Consider the following 26,477-nt stretch of genomic DNA (forward strand, 5'->3'; position numbering starts at 1 on the left):
GGCACACACACACACACACGCACACACACTCACACAACAGATATACATATATATATATGTGTGTGTGTGTGTGTGTATATATATATATATATATATATATATATATACATATGTTAGCATACCGTGTTACATGCAACATACATGTTGCATACTGAAAATCAAAATGATGATGAATCTTGAAAACAGTGCCTGGAAGTGTCCTTTTTCATTACGGCTAACTTGACCCTGCACCGCCCGCCCCCCAGTCAGTTTCTGTGAAGAAGACTTCCGGTTGTGTGTCATGGCGGTGGGATGGTGAATCCTAAAGAAGGAGAAAAAATCTCGCCCCTTTCGTCCTTTCCCACAGATTCAAGAGAATTTCCATGCATTACTAAGCCCGTCAGCTGCGGACTTGCATCTTGGATTTAGCAGCAGAGGGCTGCGGTGTCCGTCCGCCTGGTCATGGCGGCTCACAAACCAGTGGAATGGGTCCAGGCCGTGATTACTAGATTTGATGAGCAGGTAAGATGGGCTCATTCAGTAGATGGGTGTAGCAAGCTTCGGTAGTGTTGACGCTGAAGTACTCTAATTAGCGTAATATATACAGCAACGAGGTGTTTTGAAAATCGAATGAAATACCGATTCATTCGTCAAATATACTTTCTCCACTGAAGTGTACTGTGTTTGCTTCTTCCAGCTGCAAAACACTGAAGATGAGGTCTTTCTAGCTAGCGCTGTCTCCACGATCAGTTAGCACGCTTATCTCATATTTTTATTGAGCTGTTGGGATTTGCCTGTTCCAGTGGGGAATAATGTTAATAGAACATTATGTCTAGAACATTTGAACCAGTGAAGATACGTCTGTATGTCATTTAAAGTTGATCGGTCGTTTTCTCTCTTGTCAGCTAGGTAGCTAACATTAGCAGGCCTAGCTTTCTAATGTAAACAAAAAAGATGTGGCTGGGGTAGCACACTGCATCCAAAATATCTTATGAACTTACTGGGGTGTGAGTACTAAAAGTTAATGCGCCTCTTTCTGACAGCTATTTTCTTAACAGTTACTGTGAGACGCCTGCTTTTCTTTATTCGTAAGAGAAATCCATATCTGCAGTTTATACTCAAAGCTTAGCTCTTTTTACAATGTGTGTTCTTATTAGTTATTTCCTATAAGTATGCCATAGCTACAAGGTCGACAAAACATGCATCAGCTCCCAGTCAGACAGTAGTCAAAGTTAATTTTGGTAGACAGTGATTGTGAAGAGTAATTCGCTTTTCCTAAGTTGTCTTGGGTGTTAGTTGATACAGATCATGGCTTGTATGTAGGATTTAGCAGCTTAGCTTGGATTACTACCACTGGAAAAAGTGGCTTTAGGTGTTACATCTACTTGTTAGTTATTATTGCACCAAACCCCAATTAAAACCTCACAGGCAATAGTCTGTGTTGAAATGCACATAGAGTTTGTCATTGACACTATTACTTTTTGAAATTTTGAACAATCTGAGTGTGTTTGGAGGACACTAATAATAATTATTAATAGAAAAAGCATTTAATGGTCAGTGTTTATATTGCTTACTGCCTACCTTGCTTTAAAAAAAACAACCTTTGTGTTATTTTTTTTTTTTGCATATTTAACACTTTGATTTTTTGGAACTTTGATTTTAAAATGTCCTTGTAGACAGGCATTTTGGCACCGCGTGAGGAATAATCTATGTCCATATTTGCTAATTAAAAGGTGACCATTAAGGTTAATTGACTGGTCACGCTATCTGCATGTAAAAAATTAGACATAGACAACAAAGCCAGCAAGCTACCGTTGTAATTCCTTATGTGTGCTGATTTAAGCACTTTGTTTTTGTTTCCTTCTGGAAAAGAGTCACAAGATACTGATGTGACAAGTCAGTTGAGGAAACATGATTGATAAGATCCAATCAGGAAGCACACACATGTGTCTGTGTCACTGTTTCCAAAAGTTTCTCTATGCTTGTTCAGACCGTGTGTGTGTGTGTGGGGGGGGGAGGCGGATGGAGGGATGGACGGATGGACGGATGGACAGGTAAGAAGTTCTCCCAAGAAAACTAAAAGTCTGAATTTTAGAAACCCAGACTTGTGTGGATGGTAGCTGTAAACCTGGCAAAAGTTAACAATTTTAAATTATTATTATTGTTTTTTGACTCTTTCATTTCAATTTGAGCTTACTGTCTTGTCAGCTTAGATAAATGTGGGATCTAGTTTGACACCTTATATTTAAAAATCCCAAACTGTTAAAATATCAAAGAAATTATTTGAGATTACATAGATTTTTGTTAATTATGTTTGTTGTACGTGGTCAGTTTTTGGGTTGCTACAGTGAAGGATTTTCACTTCCAAGAAAATGTCAACATTTTGAAGTATACTTTTTTTGTACTAGTATAGTTAGTAGCAGTTACAATGAAGCTTTAAAATAAACAAGAAAAGAAAAAAAAATGTGCTGAATAAATATTATATAGCATTTCTATCTTTACTGAAACCAAGGTATTGAGTCTGACAAATACTTGAAGAGGTGCAGATGACTCCTTTTCAGTTGCATTGATTTTTGTAATACAGTAGAAAAGAAAAAGGATTAAGTGTGATTACTGTGATGGTATATATAGCACGAACCCAAGTGCTATACCACATCAGGACTGCTGGACAACGTTTTCAGTTTCTATGTTGCTGGTTTAGTAGAAGTGGGCGAAGCAATCCTAATATCCATAGTATCGATATCAGTTTGCTGATGTTGGTATCAGATTGATACGTGATAGGCTCAGTACTTTTTTTCAGTTGTCCAACTTTTTTCAGTTGTAGCAACTGAACTTGCTCTCCATACCCGAGGCCTGGTATGCTTGACGAGGTATACCAGAGAGATCGAAGGCAGGAGAATAAACTACCTGTTCTCCACAGAACCATCCAAGGTATATTCCCAGTGGCAGGGTACCAATATGAGAACAGCCCCACAAAGGGTGGAGACTGAGCAATACTGGAAGAGCATATGGGATAAGGATGCAACACACAACGGCTATGTCCTGTCCGTGATCAGGTACCCTGCTGGGATAATAAGCTGGTCAAAAGAGGAGATAGAAGCCACTGACATCTAGGGATGGGTATCGTTTAGGTTTTATCCGATACCAGTACCAAACCGGTACTTTTGAAACGGTGCCGGTGCTTAAACGGTGCTCGAACCGGTGCTTAAAGAATGAAGAACACACACTTTGTCCAAAAACCTCTCATGTTTAGCTGTTTCTCACTTTTTCTTTGGTCATTTTAGCCTTTTTGGCCAGGGTGAAGGGAATATCTGCCATCAAACAAGAAGACAGCCGCATGTAACTACGACGGTGTTTGCTAGTTCACCTTACATGCATTAATTTAATAACGTGGTTAGCCTACTCAACGCAAATTACACACGAACAACATGAAGCTACTCACCCAGAGAAGAATGGCTGCTGCTGCCATCATCATCCATCATCATTTCTGCTACACTGGCAGGGCTAGGGCCAGGACTCTCCTCTTCGGGTTCTTGGGGGATGTTGCAAACTCCGGGTCCGATAACAGGCACCACACCCGCAGTAGATGTGCACGGTGTGAGGTCTCGCAGCAAGCTATCAAATACGGTGCATTTCTCGGCTTTTAAAAAAACGCTATGCGTCGCCAGGTGTTTCATTCGAGGAGTTACCTCCTTTCACAGTATCAGCTTAAAGCACTTGTTGCAGGCTGCTGAGTTTGCATCTTTTGCTGTGAAGTACAGCCAGACTTTTGACCGCTTCGCCTTAGGCATTTTTAATCTGTAGCACTGCTCTAAAAGAACGTACATACCTGGGCCCGCCTACTACGCTTGCAAAGGTAAAATGATTGGCTAGAATCCAAAGTGTGTGACATCTCAGTGAAAAAAGCACCGAAATAAAGCACCGAAATGTGCGCTGCTTTTCGGTCTGGTTACTACTACTACTTATGTCAGAATCGGTGCCATAATGGCACCGGATACCGGTACCCATCCCTACTGACATCAAGACCAGGAAGTTCCTGCCCATGCATGGAGCCTTTCATCCCAAGTCTAGCACAGTGAGGCTGTATGCTATGCGGAAGGATGGAGGCTTGGGACTAATGAGTTTAAGTTCCCATGACCGACCGTGTGCTCAGTGAATACCTCAGGCAGCAGCAACCCAAGAAAGAGGAGGAACCATCATGAAAGGACAGGCCCCTGCACAGTATGTACCTATGGCAGATAGAGGAACTGACATCCAGAAATCCTACTGAAAAACAGCACAGAACACAAGATTCATAGAGGCTGGGGTCTGTCACACCAGACAGTACTCTAGCGGCAGGCTGTGTAAAGATGCTCCTGAGACAATCCAAAACATAACAGCAACGTGCAAGATGCTAGCAGGCAGGGCATACAAGGAATGCCATAACGAAGTGGCTGGCATAGTATACAGGAACATCTGTGCTGAGTATGGCCTGGAAGTCCTGGGGTCAAAATGGGAGACGCCCACTAGGGTGGTTGAGAATGAGAGAATTAAGATCCTGTGGGACTTCCAGATATAGATGGACAAAATGGTGGTGGCTAACCAACCAGACATAGTAGTGGTAGACAAACAGAAGAAGACGGCCATAGTAGTAGACGTAGCGATACCGAATGACAGCACCATCAGGAAGAAGGAACACAAGAAGCTGGAGAAGTACCAAGGGCTCAGAGAAGAGCTCGAGAAGATGTGGAAGGTTACAGTGGTTCCTATGGCAATCAGAGCACTCAGTGCAGTGACCCCCAAGCTAGGCGAGTGGCTCTAGTAGATCCCAGGAGCAACATTGGAGATCTCTGTCCAGAAGAGCATAGTCATAGGAACAGCAAAGATACTGCGCATGACCTTCAAGCTTCCAGGCCTCTGGTAAAAGAATCGAGCTTGAAGGATAAAGACCAAGAGGGGATTTTTTTTTTTTTGTCCTAACCCTAACCCATTATGGGAATCCCCTAGCAGCCTAGACCTAGGATTTAGGGTGACCTGATTAAGCCCCAACTATATAGTTAATCAAAAAGGAAAGCTTTAGGGCTAATCCTGAATGTAGAGAGGGTTTGTGTCTTTCAAATCCAAATTGTCTCCCAAATGTCTTTGTGTTGTCTTCTTCCCCCTCACTCCAACTGTTACAGATAGCTGCCCCTCCCTGAGGTTCTGCTTCAGGTTTCTTCCTGTTAAAAGGGAGTTTTTCCTTCCTGCTGTTGCCAAACCTCATAGGGAGTCATATGATTATTGAGGGATTTTTTGTTTTCTTTGCATTATTGTAGGGTGTTTACCTTACAATATAAAGTGCTTTGAGGCAACTATTGTTTTGTTGTGCTATATAAATAAAAATGAATTGAATAAATAGTGTAATAATGAGAAACGACAAGGAAAAAGTATTGAACACACTTATTGAAATTTCTTTTAATACTTTGTAGAAAAGCCTTTCATAGTGACGACATGATGCCATATGTTTGGAGAAACTAGTCGCATGCATTGCTCTAGTGTGATTTTGGCCCATTCTTCCACAAAACCAGTCTTCAAATCCTGAAAGTTCTGTGGGCCCTTTCTGTGAACCTGAGCTTTAGTTCTTTCCATAGATTTTAAATTGGATACAGGTCAGGTGATTTGCAGGGCCATTCTAGAACCTTTATTTTCTATGGGCAGAAATCTGTGCCATCAGAAACTGAATTTGAATAAGTTAAATTTGAATTACTCGGATTGAATCTGAATTGTAACTTGAATGAAAGCTTTTGAAAACTGAATTTGAATTAGTCTAATTTGAAATTGAATTTATGGTTTGAAAATGAATTGATTTGCTTTGAAACTGCATTTTATCCTTTAAAAATTCAGCTCTCGAATAATTTCAGATTCACTTCTCACCATTCAGTTTCAGTTCTACAATTCAATTTCAGTTCCAAAATTCAGTTTTTTGGGACTTACATCCGGTTCCGGTTCAAGCGCAGATTAATAGAACTACGGACTGATAGCGTTACTGACGGGAATCTACAGTGTCTTGAGCTGAATTAAGACTTCAGAAGTCATTCGTCATGTCGAATGACCAGCGGATAAACTCAGGTTGGTAATAAATGTATTACATGTATAAGAACAAGCGTCATGTTAACAAATGATAGCCGTACAGTAACCTTTATGCTTATTGTAGCTGCTAGCTAAAAATGCTAATTTAGCGTAGTTTGCCCTGAATTCAGCTTTGACAAACAAATATGATCGACTGTTTCTAGTAGAATTCCAAAGTTGTCATCTTGTACCCTCTCAGAGCCCTGTATGCTTGCAGAGACCCCTACAGTAGGGAAACATGCAAAACAGTATCCAAACCTTTGTATTTGAGCTTTATTTATGTCTTACACAGCATCCCAACTCTTTAGCTAACTTAATAACTTTAGCTAAAGTGAATAGTTAGTCTAATTCATTAGTGCAGCATTACTGGATCACCTCTGTTTGAAGTGATATAATATGATATACAACTATCACTGTGTTTAACTACCATAATAATTCTTAGGGTACTGAGTGCATGCTTAATTAGATTTTTTTTTTTTTTTTTAAACATACTGCTCCATTGCTATGTTTGACAGGCTGAAGTTGTCGGGTCACCTCCTAAATCGACCATCTTTTACAGGTGTTTTGTGCCAGAAATGGAGTGTCCACTGAAGACTGAAGATACTGAATCTCTACGCCTTGCCATTGATCCCTCCTGTGCCTTCATCTAGACAAGAGACATTAACTTAACCACTCTCACATGCTCTGTACCTACATGACCTTCCCTGACAGTCGTAGCTTGGCTCATCTGAGGGTGAAATTATAAGAATGTGTTATTTTGCAAAGTGCTCTCTAGGGTTCCTAAATAAAATATGGCATTGAGGTCATTTCTTTTGAATTAATCCCTTCTTCTGAAATATAAGAACCTCTCCTGGTTTAAATAGCACTTTCTGTTCCTTACTTCCTGTTCCACTCCCAAACCCAAATAGATGCTGACAAGCTGACACAGTAATATGGAAGAGGGAGAGAAGCTGGAAAGGACTACTACAAATAAACCCAACGCCTAACAATGAAAAATGTAAAATAAGAACAATAATGATAATAAAGATAAAAGATGAAGTAACAAGTTTTATGTTTTTTTGTTTATTCCAAGTGATCATCCAGATGTCTGTGACATGTGATGACAAACACCATAATGGAAGGCCTTAGTCATCACATGCTTAAACTCATCATATATTTTTGCATATGCTGAACAGGCAGTCAGACATGCTGTAACTGTGGGGTAGAAAACTGCATGAACACCATACGGCAGGGGTCTCAAACTCCAGTCCTCGAGGGCGTGGAAAAGTTGCATGACACCGGCCCTCGAGGACTGGAGTTTGAGACCCCTGTCATATTCCATATGACAGGTGTGGTTGAACTTCATGAAGACTCTGAAGTTTCTCTTCTCTTCTGGCAGGACAGGAATGTCGCCTTGTCCTGTGAGCCACCGTAAGGATGTACTTAAAGTAGAACTGGAGTGTCACCAGCCTCAGGCTCTTCACCTTTTCAAAGACAAAGCAGTCATTTAGATAAAATATTAGATATTGTTTACCTGTAAATGCACAAAGAGAATTTAGAAATGTAATTATTGTCAAGAGTGAACAAGCACTGATAGTGTAATTTACAGCTGTGGCCAAACGTTTAGAGAATGAGAAGTGTTGTTTGTTTATTTACAAAGTTTGCTGTTTCAGTGATAGTTGTATATCATATTATATCACTTCAAACAGAGGTGATCCAGTAATGCTGCACTAATGAATTAGACTAACTATTCACTTTAGCTAAAGTTATTAAGTTAGCTAAAGAGTTGGGATGCTGTGTAAGACATAAATAAAGCTCAAATACAAAGGTTTGGACAGCGTTTTGCATGTTTCCTTACTGTAGGGGTCTCTGCAAGCATACAGGGCTCTGACAGGGTACAAGATGACAACTTTGGAATTCTACTAGAAACAGTCGATCATATTTGTTTGTCAAAGCTGAATTCAGGGCAAACTACGCTAAATTAGCGTTTTTAGCTAGCAGCTACAATAAGCATAAAGGTTACTGTACGGCTATCATTTGTTAACATGACGCTTGTTCTTATACATGTAATACATTTATTACCAACCTGAGTTTATCCGCTGGTCATTCGACATGACGAATGACTTCTGAAGTCTTAATTCAGCTCAAGACGCTGTAGATTCCCGTCAGTAACGCTATCAGTCCGTAGTTCTATTAATCTGCGCTTGAACCGGAACCGGATGTAAGTCCCAAAAAACTGAATTTTGGAACTGAAATTGAATTGTAGAACTGAAACTGAATGGTGAGAAGTGAATCTGAAATTATTCGAGAGCTGAATTTTTAAAGGATAAAATGCAGTTTCAAAGCAAATCAATTCATTTTCAAACCATAAATTCAATTTCAAATTAGACTAATTCAAATTCAGTTTTCAAAAGCTTTCATTCAAGTTACAATTCAGATTCAATCCGAGTAATTCAAATTCAAATTTAACTTATTCAAATTCAGTTTCTGATGGCACAGATTTCTGCCCATAATTTTCTTTCTCTGAAACCATTTGAGAGTTTCTTGCCCTGTGCGTCTTGCACTGTCTTCCTTAAATGTCCACTCTCATCTCATCTTGGCTGTAGCTCAGGTGGTAAAGCAGGTCAGCTACTAACCTTCCGGTTGGTGGTTCGATCCCAGGCTCCTCCAGTCTGCGTGCCAAATATCCTTGGGCAAGACACTAACCCCATGTTGCTCTCCGATGCATCCATCGGAGTGTGAATGTGTATGAATGTTAGATAGTAAGCACTTAACAGCTTAGAAAAAGTGCTTGTGTTAATGGGTGTGATTGGGTGAATGAATTGGTTGTATAAAGCGCTTTGAGTGCTCAGAGTAGAAAAGCACTAGATAAGAACCAGTCCATTTACCATTTACCATCATCCTGGCAAATGGCAGCAGCTTTTTAAATTTTTTTTATCAGGAATGTCTTTTCTCTCTTAGTGCTCCACAAGTTATCTTTGGCTCTCCGACAAATCTTATGATAATTATTTTCACACCTCTGTATGAAATCTTGGGGGAAGCAATTGGCCTTGACTAGTTTATAGTTAAATTATGTTCTTTCCACATCCAGATTATGGCACTAACAGTGGACACTGGAACCTTTAGTAATTTAGAAATTATTTAGTAACTAATGCCATCAGTATGTTTTGCAATAATAAGGTTGTGAGGCTCTTGAGAGAGCTCATTGGTTTACTCATGATGAGAAGTTTCTTGTGTGACACCTTGGTAATGAGACACCTTTATATAGGCCGTCAGTAGTAAACTAGATTATATAATTTGCAACAAGTGACAGGACCGTTTTCTAATTATTAATAGATTTTATCTGGTTTAATGACTTTCCATTTCCCTTTGGGTTTTTTTCCAATACATTTCCTTGTGTCATTTCTAATTATTGGACATAATTTATGTTTGAATTTTTTACATGTGTAGATTCGATGGGTTGTTATCAACATCTAGTGAGAATTTCAAATCAATAGCACCTTTAGAAATGTGTACATGTATATTTACTTAGAAGATTAGTAATGTGTTTAAAACTTATTTTACCTGCTGTATACTGCTATATACTGTAAGAACTATTTCCCGGCAGTCCAATTCCTTGGAATCGCTGGTCTACCTGCCTATTGATTGTGCTTATCAGTTTTTGTGCTTGCGCAACAATCAGGTGATTGAGGAGGAAAATAGCAATGCAGTGGATGTGGACATTTATTTTTATTGCACAAAAGGACGAAAGCACAATGGTAAAGTGGAAAACTGCATCCAGGACAGAAACGACTGCTTTATGCTGCTAACACAACTTTAGTTCTTTGCACGTATCTGCACAGACAACATGGTAATACTAAGCTAGCCAAGAACCCAATGCTAAAGCTGACTGAATGCCAATCCCAACAGCAAGACCCTAAACTTCTACAGGTGACAAACAGATGAGCCGTTAGGCTGCAGCCTCCTTTTCTACCTGTTCATGTTTCTAATGCGGAATCACTTTGCGTCTTTGGTTTTCGTATTTGCTTTCTGCAGTCAGCTTTGTATTGTACTAAGAGAAAGCTCTTAGTAATTAAGAAACATACTGCATTACTTTTAAGAAAAGTGTTCTGTGTAATATGTGCAATAATTACTACTTTGAGTAACGACTCCAACACTGATCAAAACAAAGAAGGGAACTACCCTAACAAACATGCACAAACATTTGACCGCCAAGAATGCAATTTGCATGTATTGTAATTTTTTTTTTATTGCTGCTTAGCAATGGTGGTTACTCTCAAAATGGAGCCAATGAAAATCAATAAGGAATCGAATTGATAATGACGTTGATAATGGAATTGGAATCGCTAAATTCTTATCAATTCCCATTCCTAACTACAGATAGTGTTTACGTTTAAAGTGATGATGGAGAACTATAGAGAAGGTCAGAAGGCGATGGACTATATCTTTGTGGATCTAGAGAGAGCATAGTTCCACAGGAACCCTGGTAATATATCAGGAAGTCAGGAGTGACAGAGCAGTATGTGAGGGTGGTGCAGAACAAGGGAACACAGAAAGCCTATAGTCAGGTGTGTGGTAGGTGTGACAGATGTGTTCAGTGTGGGAGTGGGATTACATCAGGGATCAGCTCAGAAAGACTTTTTGTTTGCAAAAAGTCCAAAGTCACCAAAGTCAGCATACAGGCTTACAGATGAGATTGCTGGTAATATAGCTGTTCTCGCTTTTGACAACACTCCCATAACTTTCCACTTTTATTTATGTTGCCATTAAAATTTTGTGATTGGCTGACAAGAATAATCAAGGATGCTAGGGATAGAATGAGATGGAGGCAGATGATCTGCTGTGGCGACCCCTAAAGGAAACAGCTGAAAGGAGTAGTACAGGGAGGGGCATTTATATGGCTACACAATGGTGTGCTTGGTTTCAACGTAACTTTATTCTTTGATGAGTTATTTACAAGTTTCTGACCACTTATAAAATGTGTTCAATGTGCTGCCCATTGTGTTGGATTGTCAATACAACCCTCTTTTCCCACTTTTCACACACTGATAGCAACACCACAGGAGAAATGCCAGCACAGGCATCCAGTATCCGTAGTTTCAGGTGCTGCACATCTCGTATCTTCACACCATAGACAATTGCCTTCAGATGACCCCAAAGATAAAAGTCTAAGGGGGTCAGATCGGGAGACCTTGGGGGCCATTCAACTGGCCCACGATGACCAATCCACTTTCCAGGAAACTGTTCATCTAGGAATGCGGACCTGGCACCCATAATGTGGTGGTGAACCATGTTGCTGGAAAAACTCAGGGAACGTGCCAGCTTCAGTGCATAAAGAGGAACACACATCATCATGTAGCAATTTCAAATATCCAGTGGCCTTGAGGTTTCCATTGATGAAGAATGGACCCACTATCGTTGTACCCCATATACCACACCAAACCATCACTTTTGTTGTTCCAACAGTCTTGGAGGGAGCCATCCAATGTGGGTTAGTGTCAGACCAATAGCAGTGGTTTTGTTTGTTAACTTCACCATTCACAGAAAAGTTTGCCTCATCACTGAACAAAATCTTCTGCGTGAACTGAGGGTCCTGTTCCAATTTTTGTTTTGCCCATTCTGCAAATTCTGTGCGCCGATCTGGGTCATCCTCGTTGAGATGCTGCAGTAGCTGGAGTTTGTAAGGGTGCCATTTGTGAGTAGCTAATATCTGCCGAAGGGATGTTCAACTAATGCCACTCACCAGTGACATGCGGCGAGTGCTACGCTGTGGGCTCTTGCTGAATGAAGCTAGGACAGCCACTGATGTTTCTTCATTAGTGACAGTGTTCTTGCGTCCACATTTTGGCAAATCCAACACTGAACCAGTTTTACGAAACTTAGCAAGCAGTTTGCTAACTGTAGCATGGGAGATGGGTGGTCTCGTAGGGTGTCTTGCATTAAAATCTGCTTCAATGACCCGGTTACTGCGTTCACCAGATATCAACACAATTTCGATCCGCTCCTCACGTGTTAACCTCTTCGACATGTCAATGGCTGTGAACAAAGAGAAACTTGTACATAACTCATGAAAGAATAATGTTACGTTGAAACCAAGCACACCATTGTTTTTCTTGTGACATTACCAATAAGTTTGATGTGTCACATGGCCCTCTTCCTATTGAAAAAACAAAAGTTGTATCCAAGATGGCCAACTTCTAAATGGCCACCATGGTCACCACCCATCTTGAGGAGTTTGCCCCCTCACATATACTAATGTGCCACAAACAGGACTTTAATATCACCAACCATTCCCATTTTATTACGGTGTATCTATATAAATGGTCCACCCTGTAGTACTCTCCTAATACTGTTGCAACAACAACAACCATAACTACAAGTTATGTTGCTGTTCTCTTGGCAGTGACATTTTCTGAATTGCCTATGTACTTTGTATCCAGAAAGAATTTAGAGAGGTTCTGCAAAGAAGAATGGGAGACACTGCCCAAGATATAGATTGGCTATATATATGCTGGATGTAAAAAGTGTGCACACCCATGTTAACCCAGGGTTTTGTGATGTTAGACCACAGTAAACAAGTTCAGAAGTTTTCCCACCTTCAGGGACACCTTCAGTTCCCAGCGAGTTTACATCGAATTAAATGACTCTCAAAAGCTTATGAAAAACAAGATAAAATCTGGTCAGGGAGGCCTACACCAGCATTGAAGGAGATGTGAATTATGACGAAGAATAAAAACAGCTTTAATAGTCAACATGAATAAATGGCTCATTAGGACATGCATAATATTTTAGCTAAAATACTTTGTCACTGCTCACACTGAAATTTTAAATTAAAAAAAATCCTTAGCATTTGAAATTCTTAACAAAATTTAAGGACTTTAATAGACAACATGCAACAATAGCTGCAGATTGTTTTTGTTTTTTTAACTTAATGGTTGTAACTGAAATAAAAATTGTTTACAATTCTGATTCCATTTTCACTTTTTTTTTTTTTTTTAAACAGCACAAAGGCCAATGATGATGAGAATAGTGCTGCACCGCACTAATCATGTGGTTGGAATAGTTACAGCTATGGGGTTAGGTTGATGCTTTCTTAGCTGGTAGCAGCATATGTGTTAATCTTTGAGCTGTTATGCAATGGTACATTACAGCAAGGTAAAAGACTCAGTGAAAATATAAAATTTTAATAAAATCTTCAGCTAGAGGGCACCTCAGCAGATACAGCCTGAGGCTCATATTTTTATTGTATTTGTTGGTTAATTTCCTGTAAAGAAGAAAATAAATACATGAATATTAAAAAAAAAAATGTAAAAGTGAATATCCATAATGCCTTATTACAATAATCATGTTTGAACAGTTCATTACTGCATGCAACTAAAAAGACTATGGTCGGCGCAAAAGAGGAGTTTGGCAGAAATGCAGTCTTGGGTCAATCTTGGATATCTGACAGTAGTTTATTTTTGTTAATGTTTATCTTGATAATAACAACAATGAACAAAAAGGTGATAGATTTTATATTTATAAGCATACATAATAGTTCTGTAAACCATAACCTGCACCCAAGATAGGAAAAACAGGAAGTAGAAGCTATAGTCCACAACTATAGCAGTTGCCCCATGTTTTCAGACAATAGCTTAGGGGGAGTTTAAAAAGAGACATTATTTTAATAAGAGGATCTCTAAATGAATGCAGCCCAGAGGAAAGCGATTAAAATGAGAAGAGTATATCAGCACATCATGCAGGATGGATAAACAACATACAGTGAGCCTGCCAAAATGTTCTAAATGAACTCTGTTCTCTAAATTTTTAGTCAGGCAATGACAGAAATATTTTATTTACGGAATGTCTCACCTCTGACTTGATGTTTTTTTTTGTTCTTTTTCTCAGCTTCCCATTAAAGTTGGACACCAGAACACCCACACCAAAGTCAGCACAGAGCACAACAAGGAATGTTTGATTAATATCTCCAAGTACAAGTTCTCCCTTGTCATCAGCGGTCTTACCACTATTCTCAAAAATGTCAATAATATGGTAAGTGCATTTTTTTTCTACTCCCTTAGTCATAATAGTTACATGCACACACTTTGAACAATTGTTTTGATGTTTGATGTATGTTGCAGGGTTTGACATGTGTTGTTCAGGCTGTGGTAAACTGCAAGGCTGCTTGATCAGACTTGTATCGGGGCAGGTTGGAGGTCAGTTCAACACTTAAAGGGGGCATGAAACGCTACACATATAAAGGTTAATTTGCACCATTGAGCCCTGCTCTCAAGAACCAACATAGATGTAACACTGTCTGTAAAGCTGGACTTAAGAAATGTGCTTACTGTCCACTTTCACTCTCTGTGTCTTTAGCAGTAAGGGGCTGTCTGTTTTTCAGCTAGCTGCACTCAAACAGGAAAATCCAGCTGTTAGCTGTAATATTTGAGTTGTAAAGCACTTTATAAATGAGGATTGTGTAGAGGAGAGCCTGTTTGAGTCACCTGACAAGCTGGACTCCAACCTTCCTGCTTTTCCCCACCAGTCCGATTGTACCGAGCTGTGCAATCAGCTGGCCAAGCAGATGTTCGCAACATGCAATCAGCGCTATTTCATGCAATAAAATATTCTCTATTTTCCCAAGCAAGACCAAACAGTTTACAACATCAAAGGTTACTACATGCGTATAACACCAAAAACTGTTTCTTACTGATGATGATTGGAAATTCTAATATCCATCAGCATGTCTGCAGGAAATCTCCATGTTACAGTATCCTTCAGTTACATTTGGGCTTCGCTTTTCCTCACTTGATATTAGAGATGGCACGATACCACTTTTTTATGTCCGATACCGATACCGATATCATAAATTTGGATATCTGCCGATACCGATATGAATCCGATATAGTGTTTTTTAATCAATAAAACTGTTTTTTTTAATATCTTGCTGCATTTTGTATAAGTTCATACTCAAGTTTAAATAAACAACAACACTAAAGCTATTCTGTTATACCTGTGTGTAAAAAAAATACACTGCACCCAAAATATTTCATAGTTCAGCAACACTGATCAATCTAATAAACCTTACCTAACTTAAAACCTAACTTAAACCTACTCCATCCTCCCTATTCTGGTATTTTAAAGAGTACTTAGCAGAAATATTAAGCAACCTAACTAATAGGGTTGCAAACTCCCAGCAAAAAAAAAAAAAAAATAGGGAACCACCCACCCTCCACCTCATGATGCTTAATCGATGTAATCAACTTTAATTTGATGCAGGGTGAAAAAAATGCACAGAAATAAATTATTTTTCAAGAATAATTAAATAGATTCAACATCTTTCTTCAACAGAATTGCAGAATTCACAGACAGTACCTTCCCAAAGGAAAAAGTACTATAGCTTACTAGGGTATATAAGACTTAACAGTTACTATATACAGTAATGGACTTCTATACATTTTACATCAGATTAAAACTTTGGGTGTAAGATTCAGATAATTATTTATTAAAAGCTACATATTTTAAATGAGAATAAGAAAGAAAAGTATGTCTTTGTGCCCCCTTTTCCCTGTTCATTCCCTATCGGCCCCCCTGGCTGCACTTTGCTAGATCCGCCCCTGCACAGTTACCAGCCGTCAGCTACGTAGAAAAGGATCCTGGTGTAGAAAGTAATATTAAATAAATTCTAACAACAGCTTATCAAGCTTAAACGTGCTGCTGTTGTTCAGCCGCTGGTTTCCTCTTTCTGATGCAAAGTGGGCCAAAAACAAAGAAGAGAGACGGACTCGCGACAGAAAAGCCGATCAGCTGATCGTTAAGCAGTTTCACGATTGAAGTAGCGGCAGGAAGGTGAGGGAGAGAGAGAGGCAGTCGCTCCATATATCGGTTGTTAAGCTTAACATGGGAACGCTTTACAAACATTCAGAGATGAACTTACACACTTGCTTTACTTCTCTCTGGGATAACTTCCTCAGAGATGAAATGCTGGTTTGGTAGCGAGGCTACAAATACACACAGCCGCTCAATCACATGAGGCATACTGCTGCGACGTGCTACGGTTATGAGCCGAGTTACGCCGTGTCGCAAGTTTTGTGAGGTGCTTTTTTTGATATTTAATGGATCGGATTACATTTTCTATTTTTCGCCGATATCCGATCCAGTAATTTAGGTCAGTATCGGACCGATACCGATACGTAATATCGGATCGGTCCATCTCTACTTGATATCCACATTTGGGAATGTTCTGACCTGAGGCCAGAGCAGGCAACGCTGAAGGAAACCTGAAAGTGCTGGACAAAAATAAACACAGATACAAAGAAGAACCGTCGATCCCATATGAGCTAAATGAGGTACAGACTTGTCAGATTTTGACCACAGTGCCTCAGTGGTGATAGCTGGGAGACTGATACTAGCCACCAGGCCCAGGATCCACCAGCAGCCACCAGGCCTGGGATCCGCCAGCAGCCACTAGGCCCAGGACCCTCCTGCTCCACCAGGCCCGGGATCCACCAGCAGCCACCAGGCCCGGGATCCACCAACAGCCACCAGGCCCGGGATCCACCAACAGCCACCAGGCCCAGGATCCACCAGCAGCCACTAGGCCCAGGATCCTCCAGCAGCCGCTAGGCCCAGGATCCTCCAGCAGCTGCTAGGCCCAGGATCCTCCTGCTCCACCAGGCCCGGGATCCTCCAGCAACCGCTGGGCCCAGGCTCCTCTAGCAAGGCACCAACAAGTAAATCGACAGTGACTTCAACGGGCCATCACAAGGTAATACCAATCTCACCATTTTCAAAATGCCGCCTAAAAAAGCAAACCCAGGAGTTGAAGAGGAGTTGGAGGAGATTAGGAAATCGCTTAATTTCATGTCTGATGAACTGAGCAAAGTGGCTAAACAACAAGGTATGCTACATGACCTAATGGATGAAATAAAACAACTAAAAAACTTGATAAAGGAGAAGGACAAGAAAATAGACGACTTGGAACGGCGACTCGAGGACCTTGAACAGTACACAAGAATGGATGACTTAGTCATAAGTGGACTGGAGACGCAACACCGAACCTACGCCAGAGTAACAGCTGGCGGAGGTAAAGACGGTGAAGATGCCCCGGTAGAGGAGCTGCAAACGCTTGAACAGCAAGTGATAAAATTCCTTCAAACGAAGAATGTAAGTATTCAGAGCCATCATATCGCAGCATGCCACACGCTCCCCAGAAAAGACAGTAAAACAAAGCCAGCAATTATTCTTCGGTTTGTGAGTCGCAAAACAAAGATTGAGTTACTGAAACAGGGAAAGAAACTAAAAGGGACCGGTGTGTATTTAAATGAACATTTAACGAAAAAGACTGCTGAAATTGCAAGACAGGCACGCAGCCTGAGAAAACAAAATAAGATACAAGCGACATGGACGAGGAACTGCAAAGTAATGATAAGACTAAATGGCAATCCAGAAGAAGCGAAAGTTGTGATGATAAGAGAACTCAAAGACTTAGAGCAATATAAATAATCAGGAATCTGCTATGGAATCTATTGGAAAAGTGACGATTGGATAATGAACAATGGGTATGGAAAGTGTTTCTGGCCTTATGGCTCAAAAAACAATGGGAAAAAACAACAACAAAAACACATAAATGACAAGTTTGGACACAGATTATAGGTTTCCATTCAGAGATATTGAAGAGGAAGACTTTGATTATGAGAAGGACTGTCAAGGAGGTTATTTTGCCACACACGCTGAGAAGATGAACTTCAAAACGTTTAACTATGCAGAGCACAACATGCATGACCCTGAAACTAACATTGACCCAGATAATCACTTCTACAATAACAATAATAGTACTTGTGAGTACTATACAGATGACCAATTTAATATGAATATTAAAATGGCAAATGCATTGTCGGTCATACATTTCAATAGTAGAAGCCTGTATAAAAATTTTTCTAAAATTACGGAATGTTTAAGTAAGTTAAAAAAGTTTAATATAATTGCAATATCAGAAACATGGCTCGATAATGAGAAAGTTAGTGAAATGGGACTGGAAGGATACGAATTATTTACAATGAACAGGGTGAATAAAAAAGGAGGCGGTGTTGCTTTATATGCAGATAAAGTTTTGAAATGTAGTCTGATTGAATGTATGTCAAGCATCATAGATGACGTAATGGAATGTGTTACTATTGAAATCCATGTTGAAAAAGCTAGCAATATAATTATAAGTTGCATCTATAGGACACCAGGATCATGCCTTGAGACATTCAATGAAAAACTTGCTGCTATGTTTAGCAACCTAAATGATAAAAAAGTGCAAATAATTTGTGGTGATTTTAATATAGATTTGCTAAACCCAAACGGACATCAGAAAACAACAGATTTCATCAATACAATGTATAGTAACTGCCTTTTCCCTGTAATTATAAAACCAAGTAGAATAACAATTGATACAGCTACATTGATAGATAATATATTCACAAATAAAATTGACCATGAAATAGTAGGTGGACTTCTTATAACTGATATAAGCGATCATCTTCCTGTTTTTGCAATTTTTCAAAATTATTTTGGGATTAAAACTAAAAAAAAGAATCAAACATTTGATATGATACGACATAGAACAACAAGAGCCATTGCTGCCCTCCAGGTGGACTTAAAGGAACACAATTGGAATGAGGTTTTTGCAAATGAAGATTCAAGTAGTGCATATGATGCATTCCTATCAACTGTAATTTTACTATATGAAAAACATTGTCCTTTAATGAAAATCACTAGAAAGCATCACAGATCAAATAAGCCATGGATCACAAAGGGGATAGAAGATGCATGTAAAATGAAAAATAATCTATATAAGAGATTCATAAAACTGAGGACAAAAGATGCTGAAATAAAGTACAAGCTATATAAAAATAGATTAGTAAATATTATAAGAACAAGTAAGAAAGAATATTACCACACATTACTGGAGCAAAATAGAAGTAACACACAAGAAACATGGAGGATATTAAATAGCATAATCAAAAGGGGCTCAAAAAATAAGAATTATCCAGACTATTTTAAAAAAGATAAAGATATTGTGCTTGATAAAACTAAAGACATTGTAAATGAATTTAATGATTTCTTTGTAAATGTTGGCTTTAATTTAGCAAAAGAAATTCCAGAGTCAAGAAATAATAATGACCTAAATAAACATATTACTCAGAATGTGTCCTCCATGTTTATTGGTGCTGTAACTCATAGAGAAATAATTAACATTGTGAAGACATTTAAAAATAAAAAGTCCACCGACTGTTTTGGTATTGACATGAAATTAGTTAAGAGTATTATAGAATATATAGTGCAACCTTTCGCATACATTTGTAATCTGTCCTTTCGAACTGGTGTATTTCCCTCACAAATGAAAATAGCAAAAGTTATTCCAATCCATAAAAACGGAGAGAGATGTCAGTTTACCAATTACAGGCCAATATCACTACTCCCACAGTTCTCAAAAATTTTAGAAAAGTTATTTGTTAATAGACTTGATAAATATATAGAGAAGCATAATCTCCTAAGTGATTATCAATATGGCTTTAGAGTGAAAAGGTCCACTTCGATGGCAGTGATGGAACTTGTAGAAGGGATATCTATATGTACACATATATATATATATATATATATATATATATATATATATATATATATATATATATATATATATATATATATATATATATATATGTACACACTACGGCAGCAGTGATCAGTGAGATGCTTGGCTACAAGTTGAACAGCCACAAGGCGCAGTACCCTCCATGGAGGAGGAGGCTAGAGGGCAAGATCAAAGTAGCACGAAGGGAGGTTAGCCAACTAACGGAGTTGCAGAAAGGTGCGATGAAGAAGGTGCATAAGAAATACAGCAAGCTGTCCATACCTGAGGCCTTGGAAACTGCCAAGCAAAGACTCACAGCCTTGGCCAGCCGCTTGAGGAGGTACACCAGAGAGATAGAAGGCAGGAGAATAAACCAGCTGTTCTCCACAGAACCAGCAAAGGTGTACTCTCAGTGGCAAGGGAACAATAACAGAACAGCACCACCAAGGCTGGAGACGGAGCAATACTGGAAGAGCATATGGGAGAAGGACGCAACCCATAACGGCAATGCTCAGTGGCTAGTGGATCTGAGGGCAGACCACAGCGACCTCCCTGAACAGGGTCCAGTAACCATCACAGTGGCAGACATCCAAGAAAGGGTCTCCAGTATGAAGAGTTGGACAGCACCAGGGCCCGACATGGTTCACGCCTACTGGCTGAAGAAGCTGACTGCACTCCACGAGCGTCTGGCAGCACAAATGAACCAGCTGCTAGTTAACGAGAGACACCCGGAATATATATATGTATATATATATATGTATATATATATGTATATATATGTATGTGTGTATATATATATATATATATATATATATATATATATGTATATATATATATATATATATATATATATATGTATATATATATATGTGTATATATATATATATATATATATATATATATATATGTGTGTGTGTGTGTGTGTGTGTGTGTGTGTGTGTCTATATGTGTCTATATATATATATATATGTGTGTGTATATATACGCATATATATATATATATATGTATGTGTGTGTATAAATATATATATATGTGTGTGTGTGTGTATACACTGTGTGCAGTTATTATGAGTAAATGAGTTTTTTCGCCATATCATAATTGTTATGCATATTTTCCAACTTCAACCTATATAATTTTGAGTGCTTATTGGATTTAAGCATTTGTGTATTTGCATAATGAGTGAGGGTGTGGCCTAAGGAGATTAACACTCTATATAAAGGTGTGCATAATTTTCAGGCAGCTTCTCTTCCTCAGGCAAAGTAGGCCAACAAAGTTGAGATGAAATTGCTAAGATACAGCAAACAGGGTCGCAAGAAACATATTGAGAAAAAAAGATGCAAATTAACTGCCAAAGGTTTGAGAAGAATCAAACATTGAGGCTACCAGGAACCCATTATCCTACTGTGCTGCCATATTCCAGAACTGCAACCTACCCAGAGTGTTTAGAAGTATAAGGTGTTCAGTGCTTAGAGACATGGCCAAGGTAAGGGAGGCTGAAACCCCACCATCACTGAACAAAACACACAAGTTGAAATGTCAAGACTTGGCCAAGAAATATCTGAAGACAGATTTTTCAAAGGTTTTATGGACTGATGAGATGAAAGTGACTCTTGATGGACCAGATGGATGGACCCATGGCTGGAACAGTAACGGACACAGAGCTCCACTTCAACTCAGATGCCAGCAAGGTGGAGGTGGGGTACTGGTATGGGCTGGTATTATTAAAGATGAAGTCGGACCTTTTCAGGTTAAAGATGGCTTCAAAATCAACTACAAAACCTACTGCCAGTGTTTAGAAGACACTTTCTTCAAGCAGTGAGTGGTACAGGAAAAAGTCTGCATCTCTCAAGAAGACCATGATTTTTATGCAGGATAATGCTCCATCGCATGCATCAAAATACTCCACTGCATGGCCAGCCAATAAAGGCCTTAAGGATGAAAAAGTAGAGACATGGCCTCCTTTATCACCTGACATTAAACCCTATTGAGAACCTGTGGGCCCTGCTTAAACGGGAAATTTACAGTGTAGGAAAACAATACACCTCTCTGAACAGTGTCTGGGAGGCTGTGGTTGCTGCGCCATAAAAAGTTGATCGACAACAGATCGAGAAACTGACAGACTCCATGAATGGAAGGATTGTGACACTTAATGAAAAGAAGGGTGGCTATATTGGTCACTGATTGTTTTTTGTTTGTTTGTTTGTTTGTTTTTGACATGTCAGAAATGTTTATATGTAAATTTTGAGTTGTTTTATTATTCTCACTCTAACAGATGAAAATAAACGAGTGAGATGGGAAAATGTTAGATTTTTCATTTAGTTGCATAATAATGCTGCACACTAATAGTTGCCTAATTATTGTGCTTGTATGTATATTCTCTTAAGAAAAACAAAACCTTACTTTTACTTTATTAAACATTCAGGTTTAGGTTCACAATTTGGATTGACCGAGAGCACTGTAGTTGTTCAGTAAAGAAATTAATCCTCAAAAATACAACTTGCCTAATAATTGTGCACACAATGTACAAACCGGATTCCAAAAAAGTTGGGGCACTAAACAAATTGTGAATAAAAACTGAATGCAATGATGTGGAGATGGCAAATGTCAACATTTTATTCAGAATAGAACATAAATCACGGAACAAAAGTTGAAACTGAGAAAATTTATCATCTGAAGGGAAAAATATGGTGATTCATGGTGTCAACAAATCCCCAAAAAGTTGGGACAAGGCCATTTTCACCACTGTGTGGCATCTCCCCTTCTTCTTCCACACTCAACAGACGTCTGGAGACCGAGGAGACCAGTTTCTCAAGTTTAGCAATAGGAATGCTCTCCCATTCGTGTCTAATACAGGCCTCTAACTGTTCAATCGTCTTGGGCCTTCTTTGTCGCACCTTCCTCTTTATGATGCGCCAAATGTTCTCTATAGGTGAAAGATCTGGACTGCAGACTGGCCATTTCAGTACCCGGATCCTTTTCCTACGCAGCCATGATGTTGTGATTGATGCAGAATGTGGTCTGGCATTATCTTGTTGAAAAGGTTGCAGGGTCTTCCCTGAAAGAGATGACGTCTGGATGGGAGCATATGTTGTTCTAGAACCTGAATATATTTTTCTGCATTGATGGTGCCTTTCCAGACATGCAAGCTGCCCATGCCACACGCACTCATGCAACCCCATACCATCAGAGACGCAGGCTTCTGAACTCAGCGTTGATAACAACTTGGGTTGTCCTTGTCCTCTTTGGTCCGGATGACATGGCATCCCACATTTCCAAAAAGAACTTCGAATCGTGACTCGTCTGACCACAGAACAGTCTTCCATTTTGCCACACTCCATTTTACATGATCCCTGGCCCAGTGAAAACGCCTGAGCTTGTGGATCTTGCTTAGAAATGGCTTCTTCTTTGCACTGTAGAGTTTCAGCTGGCAACGGCGGATGGCACAGTGGATTGTGTTCACTGACAATGGTTTCTGGAAGTATTCCTGAGTCCATTCTGTGATTTCCTTTACAGTAGCATTCCTGTTTGTGGTGCAGTGTCGTTTAAGGGCCCGGAGATCACGGGCGTCCAGTATGGGTTTACGCCCTTGACCCTTACGCACAGAGATTGTTCCAGATTCTCTGAATCTTCGGATGATGTTATGCACAGTTGATGATGATAACTGCAAAGTCTTTGCAATTTTTCGCTGGGTAACACCTTTCTGATATTGCCTCACTATCTTTCTGCGCAACATTGTGGGAATTGGTGATCCTCTACCCATCTTGGCTTCTGAGAGACACTGCTACTCTGAGAAGCTCTTTTTATACCCAATCATGTTGCCAATTAACCTAATTAGTGTTAATTGGTCTTCCAGCTCCTCATTATGCTCAAATTTACTTTTTCCAGCCTCTTATTGCTACTTGTCCCAACTTTTTTGGGATTTGTTGACACCGCGAAATTTTGAATCAACATATTTTTCCTTTAAACTGATACATTTTCTCGGATTAAACTTTTGATCTGTCACCTACGTTCTATTCTGAATGGAATATTGACATTTGCCATCTCCACATCATTGCATTCAGTTTTTATTCACAATTTGTTTAGTGTCCCAACTTTTTGGGAATCCGGTTTGTACAAAAATAGGAGAAAGGCATTGATAAGTTTGTAGCTTGAACCTATTTGCTGGAACGTTGAAGACAATGTAATTACACAGCAAAGCAAGACATGAGTAGGCAAAGTTCTTTATGTTTTACGTGCACGGGAGAGAACTGAACAAACGCCGTTCCTTCGCTTGACCCCAGTTGCTCTCGTCCGCTCTCCCGTAACACTGCTCTTTTATTGAGGTTACATGAATATGCATAGGTTCATTAACATATGACGTATACATACACACAAAGAGTACCTTGCCTGTGATTTTGTGTAAGCGTGTGTGTGTGTGTGTGTGTGTGTGTGTGTGTGTGGGGTCGAGATGTGACCCTGTGAAGACTCCCCAAAGCTGGTGCCAGGAGTCTAGCGGTCCATCTAAACAAAAGGCTCTTATACTTAACCAGATATACGTGTGTTTGCTATACCATATATCAGCAAGAGAAGATACGACCTCTCCTAGGAGGTGTGTGATCTATGCCAGAACACTCTGAAGAGGAGTGAACGCACTCCCCTCTTCATGCTACACAGAGTTGTTACAGACCTCCTAGGATGAGACATTCTTTCAATCTACAAATGATTATATACTTCTAAGCATATATGAGTAAATATTTCTAAGCATAAATGACAATCAACAATATAAATCTAACAGCATACATTGGAAGTAGTGCATAGACGAGAGTTACTTAGACCATTGCCCAGATTGGTGAGGTGAGTGAGTGGGGTGTGGGGGGTATAGCCTTTGTTGACAAGGGGAGAAGTTGTTTGTGAGTCTGGAGGTGTGGTCCGGCAGTGGGTCATACGGGCAGTGGGCAGGGTGCAAGGGGTCACCTGTGATGGCCCTGGTTTTCCTGAGACAGGAGGATCTGGTGATGTTCTCCAGGGTTGGCAGAGGGCAGCCAATGATTTTTCGGGTGATGTTAATTACCCTCTGCGCAGCCATCCTGTTCTCAGTAGTGGCCCCAGTGTACCAAACACCCAGGCAGTAGGAGATCAATTGAGGCTGATTTGTGAGGAAATCTTTAAAATTTTGAAATAATATTAATAAAACATAAAAATATATGGTCCAAAGTTTGAACATGTATAACGAGTGCTGTGAAATCCAAATAAGTTGAGTTTGTAAGTTTGTAGCTTACTTTGCTGTTTGTTTTGTTTTTGCACATAAAAAAGTGCAAGCGAACTGAAATGTGTCACTACTAACCACATGAGGGCATCCAGTCTTCTTATTGGCCAGATGTGTTAGGGGCAGGGGCAACAGTGTAAATACAGGAAGGAGCTGACAAAGGTAGTTGTCCAAGTAATTATCAGTAAAGCAATGTACCTTGTTGCTTCTCAGATTAACCCTTGATTAAGGCTGGTTACTACAGTTCATGTACTCTGCTCCTCTATGGTACTCTGTCACATAAGATAAGATAAACCTTTATTAGTCCCACATGTGGGAAATTTTTTGGTCACAGCAGAAAGTACAAGTTTAAGAGCAGTAAAACTTAAGAAAAATACAAAAGAATAGGATAAGATAAAATAGAATAACGGACTATACAACAAGAATAAAATACTTTATACAATGGAACAAAGTACTACACAAAAATGAATAAAATACTGTACAAAATCTGTTATAGTAGGAAAAAAATGCATTTGGAAATATATTTTATTTATTTATTAACCTTTATTTAACCAGGAAGATCCCATTGAGATTAAAAACCTCTTTTTCAAGGGAGACCTGGCCAAGATAGGCAGCAGCAGGTGTCTCACAGTTACAGAGATTACTCAAACATAGGCATCAACAACACACATGCAACAATAAGTGAAAGAAAACAAATAAAATAAAATTCAATTAAAAAAAAAAAAAAAAAGGCAGTTAAAATGACAATCAGTCTAATTAAAACAGTTGCATATTATGGACTTGGCCTCAAGGATTCGTAGTTTAGATCTAAAAGCACTTAATGAAATGAATTCAGTCATATCACATCAGGGAGACCGTTACAGTTGTGTATGGGATGTGTGTCTGTCTGCAAAGACCATGCTGTAGAGTCTGACAGCAGTAGGAAGGACAGACATGCGGAATCTCTTCGTCCCACATCGTGGGTGCACTGGCCAGCCACTGAAGGAGCTGCTCAGTGCTGTTAGAATCTCCCACCCTGTGCCTGTGGAAGTCTACCACCAGCTCCTTGGTTTTTCTAGTGTTGATCTGGAGGTGTTTCTGCTTGCACCAGTCCACAAAGTCTTGGGTCAGTTCTCTGTACTCCCTGTTGTCCCCATCAGTAATGAGGCCTACTATTGCAGAGTTGTCAGAACTTCTGCAGGAAGCACTGGGTGGAGTTGTGGGAGAAGTCTGCATCCCTTACCCAGAATGCAAAGCATATCTGGGTAACGGATGGCATTTACCACCATACAGAAATTACTCTGGAGTTCGGAACTGGACTGAGATCACCCCAAAGGGTCCCAGTGTGGTTGTTTTTGCCTTACGCCTAAGTGAATTTACTGTGTTAACATCTGCACAAATGAAGTTAACAACGGTGGAAAACGAATGAAAATTTGATTTCAGCAGACTAAAAAGCATAGGTGTGAAAACACCCTAAGATTTAAGATCTAATTCAGTGATGTTATGACTGCCTGTCTTCACAGCGGATATTTGGAGAAGCATCTGAGAAGAACCTCTACCTCTCTCAGCTCATCATTCTGGATACCCTGAAGAAGTGCCTGGCTGGG

General features: G+C 39.6%; 1 protein-coding gene across 1 annotated transcript; it reads left to right on the plus strand.

Annotated features, from left to right (window-relative positions):
• Positions 1 to 237: 237 nt before the first annotated feature.
• Positions 238 to 26,477, plus strand: LOC112844779 (neurofibromin-like; the record flags this gene model as incomplete). Its single annotated transcript, XM_025904424.1, is given in 3 exon segments — positions 238 to 501; positions 13,933 to 14,076; positions 26,394 to 26,477. Coding segments are annotated over 3 exon segments (288 nt in total), but the record flags the coding sequence as incomplete, so codon positions are not given.

This window comes from Oreochromis niloticus, unplaced genomic scaffold (genome assembly GCF_001858045.2).
Source record: "Oreochromis niloticus isolate F11D_XX unplaced genomic scaffold, O_niloticus_UMD_NMBU tig00001544_pilon_1183777-1232742, whole genome shotgun sequence".
In the NCBI taxonomy this organism is placed as follows: domain Eukaryota; kingdom Metazoa; phylum Chordata; class Actinopteri; order Cichliformes; family Cichlidae; genus Oreochromis; species Oreochromis niloticus.